The 15,141-nt window shown below is 39.4% G+C and overlaps 1 protein-coding gene across 7 annotated transcripts in view; it reads right to left on the reverse strand.

Moving 5' to 3' along the window:
- The window catches only part of STRADA (STE20 related adaptor alpha), a 155,582-nt gene that overhangs the window by 92,868 nt on the left and 47,573 nt on the right, over nt 1–15,141 (reverse strand). For all 7 annotated transcript variants that reach the window (XM_053699621.1, XM_053699627.1, XM_053699623.1 and 4 more), the window contains 2 exons: nt 13,026–13,149; nt 5,003–5,174 (listed from right to left, as the gene is read on the reverse strand). In XM_053699621.1, the coding sequence (XP_053555596.1) occupies nt 5,003–5,174; nt 13,026–13,149 (296 nt within the window). The remainder of the gene's footprint in view (nt 1–5,002; nt 5,175–13,025; nt 13,150–15,141) is intronic.

Here is a 15,141-nt window from a genome sequence, read left to right on the forward strand (position 1 = left end):
TAATCCGCTTCCGAATTGTACACCTGGTACATGAATCGCAGTGATTAGACAAGAGTTGGATTCCGCCCAAGAAAGTATTAGAAATACTTCTTTCATTGCTAGGGGACTGCGAGTCCCCCCTTGATGACTGACATATGCCACTGTTATGACATTGTCTGTTTGAAACCAAATATACGGTTCTCTCTTAAATAGAGGCCAAGCCTGAAGAGCTCTGAAAATAGCATGGAGTTCTAAGATATTGATTGGTAACCTCACCTCTCGAGGATTCCAAACTCCTTGTGCTGTCAGAGACCCCCAGACAGCTCCCCAACCTGTGAAACTTGCATCTGTTGTGATTACAGTCAAGGTAGGACTAACAAAGTAGGCCCCTTGAACAATAGGGTGATGGTTTAACCATCAAGTCAGAGAGAATTGAGTGTTGGGATTTAAGTATATTAGTTGTGATATCGGAGTATAATCCCTGCATCATTGGTGCAACATGCAAAGCTGTAGAGGTCTGATATGAAAACGAGCAAAAGGGATTGCGTCTGATGATGCAATCATTAGACCTAAAGTTTCCATGCACATAGCCATTGAAAGGAATGATAGAGACTGAAGGTTTAGACAAGCTGAAACCAATCTCAAACGTCTCTTTTCTGTTAGGGATAGAGTCATGGACACCTAAAAAAGGTGACCTTTGTCTGAGGAATCAAGAAACTCTTTGGTAAATTTATCCTCCAACCATGTCTTTGAAGAAACAACATAAGTTGTTTTGTGTGAGATTCTGCTAAATGAAAAGATTGAGCTAGTACCAAGATATTGTCCAAATAAGGAAACACTGCAATACCCTGCTCTATGATTACAGATAAAAGGGCACCTAGAACTCTTGAGAATATTCTTGGTGCTGTTGCAAGGCCAAACGGAAGAGCGACAAATTGGTAATGCTTGTTTAGAAAAGAGATAGTAATCTGGATGAATCGGAATGTGAAGGTAAGCGTCCTGTAAGTCTATTGTGGACATGAAGTGACCTTGCTGAACAAAAGGCAGAATAGTCCTTATAGTCACTATCTTGAAAGTTGGGACTCTTACAAAACGATTTAAAGTTTTCAGATCCAAAATTGGTCTGAAAGAATTCTCCTTCTTTGGTACAATGAATAGATTTGAATAAAAACCCAATCCTGCTGTGGAACTGGGACAATTACCCCTGAAAGTTCTAGATCTGAAACACATTTCAGAAAGGCTTGAGCTTTTACTGGGTTTTTCGGTATATGGGTAAGAAAAAATCTTCCCAAGGGAGGTCTTTTTCTGAATCCTTTTCAATACCCCTGAGAAATTAAATTCTGAATCCACTGATTTTGGACAGAGTCTGTCCAAATTCTTTGAAATAGTTTTAGTCTTCCCCACTACCAGAAGAACCGGCTTGAATGTCACACCTTCATGTAGGTTTAGAGGCAGGATTTGGTTTCTTATAAGGCTTGGATTTATTCCAATTTGGAGATGGTCTCAAATTAGAGCCAGATGTCTTAGGGGAAGGAGTGGCTTTCTATTCTCTATTCTGACGAAAAGAACGAAAACGATTGGGTGCTTTAAATTTACCATTAGATTTCTTGTCTTGGGGAAGAAAACTCCCTTATACCCAGTAACAGTGGAGACAATAGAATCCAATTGTGAACCAAAAAGATTTTTACCTTGAAAAGAGAGAGATAATAATCTAGTTTTAGACACCATGTCAGCATTCCAAGATTTAAGCCATAAAGATCTTCTCGTTAGAATGGCTAAAGACATGGATTTGACATTGATCTTCATAACATTAAATATAGCATCACAAATAAAATGATTTGCATGTAGAAGTAAAACAATAATGTTAGATAAATCAGAATCTGAAGAAAACTGCTGTGCTAAACTGTCCAATCAAAAAGTAGAAGCAGTAGCAACATCAGCCATAGATATAACTAATCTAAGAATATAGCCAGTATGTAAATATGCCCTTCTTAGATAAGATTCAAGCTTCCTATGTAAATGATCCTTAAAAGAAGTACTGTCTTCCATAGGAATAGTAGTACATTTGGCAAGAGTGGAAATTGCCCCATCAACTTTAGGAACTGTTTCTAAATTGGCCACAGATAAAGGATACAATTTCTTAAACCTAAAAGGGTTAAAAGAGGTACCAGGCTTAGACCATTCTTTAGCAATCACATTAGAGATAGTGCCTGGATTAGGAAATACTTCAGGAGTAATAACAGTAGTCTTAAATACAGACTTTAGACGGTTACTAGCTTTTAGCATCAGGAGGTTTAGACTCCTCAATACCCAAAGTAAACAAAACTTCCTTTAAGAGAGAGCGAATATATTCTATCTTAAATAAAAAGAGGATTTGTCTATATCTGTCTCTGACGTGGCTTCCACTGAATCAGAGGAAACCCCATCAGTAGAGGATCAGTACATCAGTATGCTTAAGATTAAAACTTAAATCACTAGGTTTAGGAAAATGTTGCAAAACCCTTTTACGTTTATTTGAAGGCGGAATAGCAGTAATTGCCTTCTCAATAGCTGCAGCAATAAAATCTTTCATTTCTGCAGGAATGTTACGTACATTAGACTGAGATGGAATAACAGTGGGTGCATTTGTACTCAGATATATTATCAGCATTTAATAAATTGTCAAAACAAGAGCAACATAATTGAGCTGAAGAATATAGAACAGCTTTTTTACAACAAACACAATTAGCTTTGGTAGATACGTGTTCAGGCAGCTCAAATCCTATGGTAACATAAGAGGCAGGTTCAGTTTGAGACATAATTGCAAAAAACTAAATTTGAAAAAAATTAATTAATTTGCAAATTTATATCCATGCTCCTATATATGATATATATATATATATATATATATATATATATATATATATATATATATATATATATATATATATATATATAGATACAGGCTTGAGAGAATGGGAAACAGAGTGAATATTTATAAAAAAGAAGACTGATTCATAAAAATAATGCTGCATGAAAAGTTCTCTAAACGTTTTCTGAGAGCGGGAAATTTTGTCGCCAAAAAAGCCGCAAACTGATGACGAATCACACATGGCGTAAATAGTGTCATTACATGCGTTTGCGCGGGAAATTCTAATACACCTATCACTCTAAAAAGCTGGTAAGAATTTGGTTTGTATATACAAAAAAAACTTATTGTACCTAAATAAAGCCTAATGGATACTTCTATTATACTGCATAAAATGTGACTATCAACATTCCATGAGACTAACATAATACGTAGCATCCCAATTTATAAGTTAATTACTAGATCCAAAAAAAACCTGTATGTTTCACAGACTCTACCAACCTTGATAAATATTTAGACACCAAATAAAGTTGCTAAAAATGAGCACTGAATTACTGACTCAAGGCATGTATACAAACAATATAAAAAGTGCCCAATCCATAGCTGAGAGTGTCTTATATAATAAAAGTATATACTTGCCATGCAAGACACCCATCCACATATAGCAGACAGCCAATCAAGTACTGAAACATATCAGCAGAGGTAATGGTACAAGAGTATATTGTCAATCTATAAAGGGAGGCAGCAGATAAATCCCTACAACCGATTTTACAGAGAGTCTTATGAAAAGCTTTCCCATAGGCAAAAACAAGGTATCATCAGGCAATACTCCCTTCACGTCCCTTAGACAAACACTGCACTTAGAGAGGAACTGGGCTTCAATAAACTTAGAAGTGCCTTTCACTGAAGAAATTAAGCACATTATGCTTTACCACCTCCTAAGGAGGCAAAGTTTTTAAAACTGAGGTATGAGTGAGGTGGGAGGTGTATTTATAGGCATTTGAGGTTTGGGAAACTTTGCCCCCTCCTGGTAGGAATGTATATCCCATCAGTAACTAGCAAGTGTACTCTCGCCACCTATATGAAAGAAAACAAAATATTTGTAGACAAAATGATTTAAAGCATTTCACTCACAAGACACTTATTTGTAGGTCATATGGCTCTGAAAAGGTGTTGTTTATGCAAAACAATACAAATATCTGTGTGTATGAATGTTTTTAAGATTAATTGCTACACCATTTTTACCTTGCATTTGGCAATGTAAATTGCACTACATTCCTGCAAACACATTAGAGACTGTTACTCTAGAATATTATTCAGATTGTCACTTAATAGTGAACCCTTTTAATTGATCAGATTTAGCCTACAGAATTACTTTACAACGGAAGAGTAAAGAGTGATACAAAAAAAGATAAATGGGGAAAAGCAAATAATTTATGAAAAAGATGAAAAGATCAAACATTTTGTAGCCTCAGAAATTGCCACTAAAGAAACAGATGATACAGCCTTCTGTGGTGTGTTATCTTACATAGAGACAATTTGCATAATATTATGTGTTTTTTGTTTCTTTAAAGGGATAGTCTAGTCCAAAATAAACGTTCATGATTCAGATAGGGCATGTAATTTTAAACAACTTTCCAATTTTCTTTTATCACTAATTTTGCTTTGTTCTCTTGGTATTCTTAGTTGAAAGCTAAACCTAGGAAGATCATATGCTAATTTCTTAGACCTTGAAGGCTGTGTCTAAGCTGAATGCATTTTGACAGTTTTTTATCACTAGAGGGTGTTAGTTTATGTGAGTCATATAGATAACACTGTGCGCACGCACGTGGAGTAAGCACTGATTGGCTAAAATGCAAGTCTGTCAAAAGAACTGAAATAAGGGGACAGTCTGTAGAGGCTTAGATACAAGGTAATCACAGAGGTAAAACGTGTATTAATATAACTGTTGATTATGCAAAACTGGAGAATGGGTAATGAAGGGATTATCTTTTAAAACAATAATAATTCTGGTGTAGACTGTCCCTTTAGATAATAAAACTGGGAAAGCATAAAATTATAAATGAAGGATGCTATGTGATGTATTTCCTCTAGTATATTCATTGACAATATTCTCTATACAGTACAGTTTCTCCCTGTGGAAAGGAAGAGACTCGACAATTAGTGTTCACTTACTTGCTGAAGGACCTCTGGGCTCAGCCAAGGAAGGACTCTACCACTGTGCTTTGGAAAATCATGAACAACTTTCAGACGTTGCCCATGAGAAAACATACTCAGAATACTGCGCAGCCCAGACAAGTAGACCTTCCCTTCTAAGGAGATCAGAATGTGACTTGCTTTCACACTCCTAGGGGAGAACAAAAAAAATGATTAAAGTTTAAGAATGAGTGAAGAAAAAGGAAGAATGAAGTAGGCAAGAAGCCAACAAAAAATGAGGGAAGCTGGGAGAAACAAAAATGTAGAAGTGTGGGATGGGATACTGAAGACCTTGCCTCTCGATACTCTGGCTGATATCAAAGAATAGACCTTACACCCCCAGACTGATATCATGTTGGTGACAGCGAGTAAAGGTCTCTATTGATTATCGAGACTGTGGTTACACAGACATTTGAAGGTGTCAGTCCTAACAAAAACATAATTTATGCTTACCTGATAAATTCCTTTCTCCTGTAGTGTGGTCAGTCCACGGGTCATCATTAATTCTGGGATATTAACTCCTCCCCAACAGGAAGTGCAAGAGGATCACCCAGCAGAGCTGCTATATAGCTCCTCCCCTCTACGTCACACCCAGTCATTCGACCGAGAACCAACGAGAAAGGAGAAGCCAAAGGGTGCAGTGGTGACTGGAGTATAATTTAAAAATTTAGACCTGCCATAAAAAACAGGGCGGGCCGTGGACTGACCACACTACAGGAGAAAGGAATTTATCAGGTAAGCATAAATTATGTTTTCTCCTGTTAAGTGTGGTCAGTCCACGGGTCATCATTACTTCTGGGATACCAATACCAAAGCTAAAGTACACGGATGACGGGAGGGACAGGCAGGATCTTTATACGGAAGGAACCACTGCCTGAAGAACCTTTCTCCCAAAAACAGCCCCCGAAGAAGCAAAAGTGTCAAATTTGTAAAATTTGAAAAAAGTATGAAGAGAAGACCAAGTTGCAGCCTTGCAAATCTGTTCAACAGAGGCCTCATTCTTAAAGGCCCAAGTGGAAGCCACAGCTCTAGTAGAATGAGCTGTAATTCTTTCAGGAGGCTGCTGTCCAGCAGTCTCATAAGCTAAACGTATTATGCTACGAAGCCAAAAAGAGAGAGAGGTAGCAGAAGCTTTTTGACCTCTCCTCTGACCAGAATAAACGACAAACAGGGAAGACGTTTGTCGAAAATCTTTAGTTGCCTGTAAATACAATTTCAGGGCACGGACTACATCTAGATTGTGTAGAAGACGTTCCTTCTTTGAAGAAGGATTAGGACACAAAGATGGAACAACAATCTCTTGATTGATATTCCTGTTAGTGACCACCTTAGGTAAGAACCCAGGTTTAGTACGCAGAACTACCTTGTCTGAATGAAAAATCAGATAAGGAGAATCACAATGTAAGGCAGATAACTCAGAGACTCTTCGAGCCGAGGAAATAGCCATTAAAAACAGAACTTTCCAAGATAACAATTTGATATCAATGGAATGAAGGGGTTCAAACGGAACACCCTGTAAAACGTTAAGAACTAAATTTAAACTCCATGGTGGAGCAACAGTTTTAAACACAGGCTTAATCCTGGCCAAAGCCTGACAAAAAGCCTGAACGTCTGGAACTTCTGACAGACGTTTGTGTAAAAGAATGGACAGAGCTGAGATCTGTCCCTTTAAGGAACTAGCGGATAAACCCTTTTCTAAACCTTCTTGTAGAAAAGACAATATCCTAGGAATCCTAACCTTACTCCATGAGTAACTTTTGGATTCGCACCAATATAAGTATTTACGCCATATTTTATGGTAAATCTTTCTGGTAACAGGCTTCCTAGCCTGTATTAAGGTATCAATTACTGACTCAGAAAATCCACGTTTTGATAAAATCAAGCGTTCAATTTCCAGGCAGTCAGCTTCAGAGAAATTAGATTTTGATGTTTGAAGGGACCCTGGATCAGAAGGTCCTGTCTCAGAGGCAGAGACCAAGGTGGACAGGATGACATGTCCACTAGATCTGCATACCAGGTCCTGCGTGGCCACGCAGGCGCTATTAGAATCACCAATGCTCTCTCCTGTTTGATCCTGGCAATCAATCGAGGAAGCATCAGGAAGGGTGGAAACACATAAGCCATCCCGAAGGTCCAAGGTGCTGTCAAAGCATCTACCAGGACCGCTCCCGGATCCCTGGATCTGGACCCGTAATAAGGAAGCTTGGCGTTCTGTCGAGACGCCATGAGATCTATCTCTGGTTTGCCCCAACGTCGAAGTATTTGGGCAAAGACCTCCGGATGAAGTTCCCACTCCCCCGGATGAAAAGTCTGACGACTTAGGAAATCCGCCTCCCAGTTCTCCACTCCCGGGATGTGGATTGCTGATAGGTGGCAAGAGTGAGACTCTGCCCAGCGAATTATCTTTGATACTTCCATCATCGCTAGGGAGCTTCTTGTCCCTCCTTGATGGTTGATGTAAGCTACAGTCGTGATGTTGTCCGACTGAAACCTGATGAACCCCCGAGTTGTTAACTGGGGCCAAGCCAGAAGGGCATTGAGAACTGCTCTCAATTCCAGAATGTTTATTGGCAGGAGACTCTCCTCCTGAGTCCATGATCCCTGAGCCTTCAGAGAATTCCAGACAGCGCCCCAACCTAGTAGGCTGGCGTCTGTTGTTACAATCGTCCAATCTGGCCTGCTGAATGGCATCCCCCTGGACAGATGTGGCCGAGAAAGCCACCATAGAAGAGAATTTCTGGTCTCTTGATCCAGATTCAGAGTAGGGGACAAATCTGAGTAATCCCCATTCCACTGACTTAGCATGCACAATTGCAGCGGTCTGAGATGTAGGCGTGCAAAGGGTACTATGTCCATTGCCGCTACCATTAAGCCGATCACCTCCATGCATTGAGCCACTGACGGGTGTTGAATGGAATGAAGGACACGGCAAGCATTTTGAAGCTTTGTTAACCTGTCTTCTGTCAGGTAGATCTTCATTTCTACAGAATCTATAAGAGTCCCCAAGAAGGGAACTCTTGTGAGTGGAAAGAGAGAACTCTTCTTTTCGTTCACCTTCCACCCATGCGACCTTAGAAATGCCAGTACTAACTCTGTATGAGACTTGGCAGTTTGAAAGCTTGAAGCTTGTATCAGAATGTCGTCTAGGTACGGAGCTACCGAAATTCCTTGCGGTCTTAGTACCGCCAGAAGAGCACCCAGAACCTTTGTGAAGATTCTTGGAGCCGTAGCCAATCCGAATGGAAGAGCTACAAACTGGTAATGCCTGTCTAGGAAGGCAAACCTTAGATACCGGTAATGATCTTTGTGAATCGGTATGTGAAGGTAAGCATCCTTTAAATCCACTGTGGTCATGTACTGACCCTTTTGGATCATGGGTAGGATTGTCCGAATAGTTTCCATTTTGTTTAGGATCTTTAAATCCAAGATTGGTCTGAAGGTTCCCTCTTTCTTGGGAACCACAAACAGATTTGAGTAAAACCCCTGTCCGTGTTCCGACCGCGGAACCGGATAGATCACTCCCATTAGTAAAAGATCTTGTACACAGCGTAGAAACGCCTCATTCTTTATTTGGTTTGTTGACAACCTTGACAGATGAAATCTCCCTTTTGGGGGAGAGGATTTGAAGTCCAGAAGATATCCCTGAGATATGATCTCTAACGCCCAGGGATCCTGGACATCTCTTGCCCAAGCCTGGGCGAAGAGAAAAGTCTGCCCCCCACTAGATCCGTTCCCGGATCGGGGGCCCTCAATTCATGCTGTCTTAGGGGCAGCAGCAGGTTTTCTGGCCTGCTTGCCCTTGTTCCAGGACTGGTTAGGTCTCCAGCCTTGTCTGTAGCGAGCAACAGCTCCTTCCTGTTTTGGTGCAGAGGAAGTTGATGCTGCTCCTGCCTTGAAATTACGAAAGGAACGAAAATTAGACTGTCTAGCCCTAGGTTTGGCTCTGTCTTGAGGCAGGGCATGGCCTTTACCTCCTGTAATGTCAGCGATAATTTCTTTCAAACCGGGCCCGAATAAGGTCTGCCCTTTGAAAGGTATGTTAAGTAATTTAGATTTAGAAGTAACGTCAGCTGACCAGGATTTTAGCCACAGTGCTCTGCGTGCCTGAATGGCGAATCCGGAATTCTTAGCCGTAAATTTAGTTAAATGTACTACGGCATCTGAAACAAATGAATTAGCTAGCTTAAGTGTTTTAAGCTTGTTTGAAATCTCATCTATAGTTATTGAGTCAAGAGTCTCTTCCAGGGACTCGGACCAAAAAGCGGCCGCGGCCGTGACAGACGCAATACATGCAAGGGGTTGCAATATAAAACCTTGTTGAACAAACATTTTCTTAAGGTAACCCTCTAATTTTTTATCCATTGGATCTGAAAAGGCACAGCTATCCTCCACCGGGATAGTGGTACGCTTAGCCAGAGAAGAAACCGCTCCCTCCACCTTAGGGACCGTCTGCCATAAGTCCCGTGTGGTGGCGTCTATTGGAAACATTTTTCTAAATACAGGAGGGGGGGAAAAGGGTACACCGGGCCTATCCCACTCCTTAGTAATTATCTCTGTAAGCCTCTTAGGTATAGGAAATACGTCAGTACTCGCCGGTACCGCATAGTATCTATCCAGCCTACATAATTTCTCTGGGATTGCAACGGTGTTACAATCATTCAGAGCCGCTAATACCTCCCCTAGCAGTACACGGAGGTTTTCAAGCTTAAACTTAAAATTAGAAATGTCTGAATCCACTCTATTGGGATCAGAACCGTCACCTGCAGATTGAAGCTCTCCGTCCTCATGTTCTGCATACTGCGACGCAGTATCTGACATGGCCCTATTATTATCCGCGCACTCTGTTCTCACCCCAGAGTGATCACGCTTACCTCTAAGTTCTGGTAATTTAGACAAAACTTCAGTCATAACATTAGCCATGTCCTGTAATGTGATTTGTAATGGCCGCCCTGAAGTACTCGGCGTTACAATATCACGCACCTCCCGAGCGGGAGATGCAGGTACTGACACGTGAGGCGAGTTAGTCGGCATAACTTTCCCCTCGTTGTTTGGTGAATGATGTTCAATTTGTACAGATTGACTTTTATTTAAAGTAGCATCAATGCAATTAGTACATAAATTTCTATTGGGCTCCACTTTGGCTTTAGCACATATAGCACAGAGATATTCCTCTGAGTCAGACATGTTTAACACACTAGCAATTAAACTAGCAAACTTGGAAATACTTTCAACTCAATTTACAAATAATATGAAAAACGTACTGTGCCTTTAAGAAGCACAGAAAAAAAGTTATGACAGTTGAGTAACAGTAAACCGGAGAAACTATAAAATCAAATTCTTTCCGGTAAAAAACACAATTTTAGCAAAGGATTGCCCCCATTAGCAATGGATAACTAACCCTTAAATGGCAGAAAAAATTTACAGAATATAAACGTTTTTTATCACAGTCAAAGGACAATCTCACAGGTCTGCTGTGAGTGATTATCTCCCTCAAAATAATTTTTGAAGACCCTTGAGCTCTGTAGAGACGATCCGGATCATGCAGGGAAGAAAACAGACTTGTGACTGAATTTCTGATGCGTAGCAAAAGCGCCAAAATAGGCCCCTCCCCCTCACACACAACAGTGAGGGAGATCAGTAAACTGTCTTAAATTAAATAAAATGACCGCCAAGTGGAAAAAAACAGTGCCCAAAACAATTTTTCACCCAGTACCTCAGATAATTAAACGATTTAACATGCCAGGAAAACGTTTAACATCAAATAAATGAAGTGTCATTAGAAAGCCTGCTGCTAGTCGTTCTCACTGCAAGTTAGGCTAAAGTTTTATGCATACAGTATTATCCCAGTGAAATGCCATTCCCCAGAATACTGAAGTGTAAATATACATACATGACAGCCTGATACCAGTTGCTACTACTGCATTTAAGGCTGAACTTACATTATATAGGTATTGGCAGTATTTTCTCAGTCAATTCCATTCCTCAGAAAATAATATGCTGCTACATACCTCTTTGCAGGTGAACCTGCCCGCTGTCCCCTGATCTGAAGTTTACCTCACTCCTCAGATGGCCGAGAACAGCAAAATGATCTTAACTACGCCGGCTAAAATCATACAAAAAACTCAGGTAGATTCTTCTTCAAATTCTACCTGAGAAGGAACAACACACTCCGGTGCTGTTTTAAAATAACAAACTTTTGATTGAAGATATAAAAACTAAGTATAATCACCACAGTCCTCTCACACATCCTATCTATTAGTTGGGTGCAAGAGAATGACTGGGTGTGACGTAGAGGGGAGGAGCTATATAGCAGCTCTGCTGGGTGATCCTCTTGCACTTCCTGTTGGGGAGGAGTTAATATCCCAGAAGTAATGATGACCCGTGGACTGACCACACTTAACAGGAGAAAGGAGCTTTTTTTTTTTAAAATCTATATTATTATTATTATTATTTTATAAATAATAATAAATTATTCTAAAAGTATAAAAGTGCTCTAGACAAAATTATTTTATTACATCAAGTAAAGGGCTGTCAAGACAGGTAACTGGAAATTCTGCGGTAAACGTTAATATTTACTATTTCATATTCTGCACAATTTACTTTAAATGACGGCTTGTTTTCTTGCTGGCCAGAAATACTTACACAGATTTTATAAATCTATTAGTAATTAATTTAATAACAGATAGAATCCTTTCTTTCCTCATTTAATTCCACAAACAAAAATAAAATTATGACCAGTGCACACTTCTTATCAACACTAAAAAACATATATAAACAATACATGTTGGTGACAATGTCTTTATGCTGAAAAATATAATTGATGTTTTTTATCCATGTCCCAGCTGCAACTTTATACCGTATGCATTTCTAATACCTAAAACTGGATTGTGAAGGCTACAAAACAGTTAACAACTCTATAAAAAAGGTCATAAGTCTAAAATAAAAACTCCACTGTCAGTGGAGTGGAGGGGTTCATTTAGATACAATACAGGGGATACATTTGTGGAAGACATGGAGGGGGTCATGAAGAATAAGATCATCATAAGGGATATTCTGAAAATACTTTAAAGAGATAGTAAAGTCCAAATTAAACTTTCATGATTCAGATAGGGCTCATGTAATTTTAAACTTTCTATTTTACTTTTATCATCAAATTTGCTTTGTTTTCTTGGTATTCTTAGTTAAAAGCTAAACCTAGGTAAGCTCATATGCTAATTTCTAAGCCCTTGAAGGCCGCCTGCATTAGACAGTTTTTCACAGCTAGACATTGTGCTCACGCACGTGGTGTTATTTAAGAGTCAGCACTAATTGCCTTTAATGCAAGTCTGTCAAAAGATCTGAGATAAGGAGACAGTCTGCTGAAGCTAAGATACAAGGTAATTACAGAGGTAAAAAGTATATTTCTATAACAGTGCTGGTTATGCAAAACTGGGAAATGGTAAATAAAGGGATGATCTATCTTTTTAAACAATAACATGTTTGGTGTTTACTATCCCTTTATTAATAGTAGAAAAGTGAATGGAGAATGTGAATTACAGAAGTATGGGACATTGGGTAATATTTTCCAGGGAGATTAAATAAAAAAGACTAGATAGTAAGACCATTATAGAATTTAGAAAACCCGTCACAACTTATCTGCTTTCAGGATAGACTCATGCCCGTGACAAACAAGCGCACATCTCTATTTGAGCGATTTCATGTATGCACTGCTTTAGCTTCAGTAAAGAAGCATTTTATCATGTTACTGTGAAGAACTTTACAGTACAGAAGATAGCCTATTGTTCCAGTATGCCTCATTCTTTTCAACAGATTTCCCTTCTTTCCACCAATTCATACAGGTTTGGTCTTAACTATATTCTTATGCATTTTTACATCACAAATCCAGTGCACATGCCCATGTCCAATAGGTCAACACATACTGAAGGACCAATAAGCTTTAGCATGCAGATTGTTTCTCCTTGATGAGAGGACAATGACATAAACAGGATTACTTACACATTACCTGTGCACATATCCCATATGATGAATATAATCGAGAGCTTTCAGTACTCCAAGCAGGATGTATGCTATCGCCAGTTCACTCATTCCATCAGTAAAGTGTGTACAGATCAAGTCTTTGGCTGAACCTGCAATCAGAAAAAAACATAATTTATGCTTACCTGATAAATTTATTTCTCTTGTGGTGTATCCAGTCCACGGATCATCCATTACTTGTGGGATATTCTCATTCCCAACAGGAAGTTGCAAGAGGACACCCACAGCAGAGCTGTCTATATAGCTCCTCCCCTCACTGCCATATCCAGTCATTCGACCGAAAACAAGCAGAGAAAGGAGAAACCACAGGGTGCAGTGATGACTGTAGTTTAAAATGAAAAAATACCTGCCTTAAAATGACAGGGCGGGCCGTGGACTGGATACACCACAAGAGAAATAAATTTATCAGGTAAGCATAAATTATGTTTTCTCTTGTAAGGTGTATCCAGTCCACGGATCATCCATTACTTGTGGGATACCAATACCAAAGTACACGGATGAAGGGAGGGACAAGGCAGGTACTTAAACGGAAGGTACCACTGCCTGTAAAACCTTTCTCCCAAAAATAGCCTCCGAAGAAGCAAAAGTATCAAAATTGTAGAATTTTGAAAAAGTATGAAGCGAAGACCAAGTCGCCGCCTTGCAAATCTGTTCAACAGAAGCCTCATTTTTAAAGGCCCATGTGGAAGCCACAGCTCTAGTAGAATGAGCTGTAATCCTTTCTGGAGGCTGCTGGCCAGCAGTCTCATAGGCTAAGCGGATTATGCTTCTTAGCCAAAAAGAAAGCGAGATTGCCAAAGCCTTTTGACCTCTCCTCTGTCCAGAGTAGACAACAAAGAAGATGTTTGACGAAAATCTTTAGTAGCTTGTAAGTAAAACTTTAAAGCACGAACCACGTCCAGATTGTGTAATAGACGCTCCTTCTTTGAAGAAGGATTAGGACACAAAGACGGAACAACAATCTCTTGATTCAGTGATGTGCAGTCACTAGAGGCAGGTGAGGCAGTGCTTCACCTCTCATATGGGCAAAAATATATTGTTTTTTATTGGCTTTAAAAAAAAATTAAAAAAAAATTTAAAAAAAATTGTATTTTTTTTTCCCCAGCATTTTTTTTTTTCACAGCTACATGTTGTGCAATGGAGAGGCACAAGCAGGTCTGCCCACCATTACACTACATGCTGCGCCATCTACTGGATGAAAGTGGTTAAGATCATTGCATGGCCCATTATCTGCTTATTTGAGGCAGTCCTATTTGGGCTGAACCAATCCAGTGAGAGGCATTAGTAAGTGGAACTTAGGGTTGGGGCTGGATGTTAAATGATATAAAACAAAACAAAAACGGAAAAAAACAACTTTAATTTATTTTGTTGCTGTCCTGTGAACCTGTTAGCTTTGCTAAAGTGAAAAAGAGAGTTCTGTTTTTCCCCTCTAAGTGCAGTGGAATGTGCCACTGTCACTTCCTGAATCCTTACAGAGCAGGAAGAGAGAGGCACAGAGAGCACTGTTTCAGCCACATCTTATTAAAGTAAGATTTTACTGAAAGGGATTCTGTTCGTGAAAATGATAATTTAATGAATGTGGTTTAGTGTTTTTTTACTCTTTTACAGCAAAGGATAGTTTTTGTATTTTGTTTACTCAAACTTTACACCCACTAACTTAGCAGCTTGCCTCTGTACTGCACACTAATGTATGGTCTCATTTAGTTATAGTCTCACTTAGTCTCTGTAGCTCTGCTGTTTTATTACTTAAAAATGCAGTGGTCCCTCTCCCCCCCCCCCTTGTGTGTGTGTGTCTCTCTCTCTATCTATCCATCTCTCCTTATGTGTTGTTATCCCCCATGGTCTCTTTCTCTCTCTGTCTCTCTTCCTCCCCCTCAGACTCTCTCTTATATTTACTGAATAATGAAAGAATCTATAAGCATAATTTGCAGCATTAAAAGTAAAAAGTATGTTAAAACATATTTTAATGGGCATGGATTTCTAGATCTCATAATCAGAGCAAGCCTTGTGTGATCTGGCAAGAGTTTCTGTTACAATCCTTTGAGACTAAAATCAGATGTTTACTAAGTTGACCAGTTTTCCAA

The sequence above is a fragment of the Bombina bombina genome, chromosome 1 (genome assembly GCF_027579735.1).
Source record: "Bombina bombina isolate aBomBom1 chromosome 1, aBomBom1.pri, whole genome shotgun sequence".
NCBI classification, from domain to species: domain Eukaryota; kingdom Metazoa; phylum Chordata; class Amphibia; order Anura; family Bombinatoridae; genus Bombina; species Bombina bombina.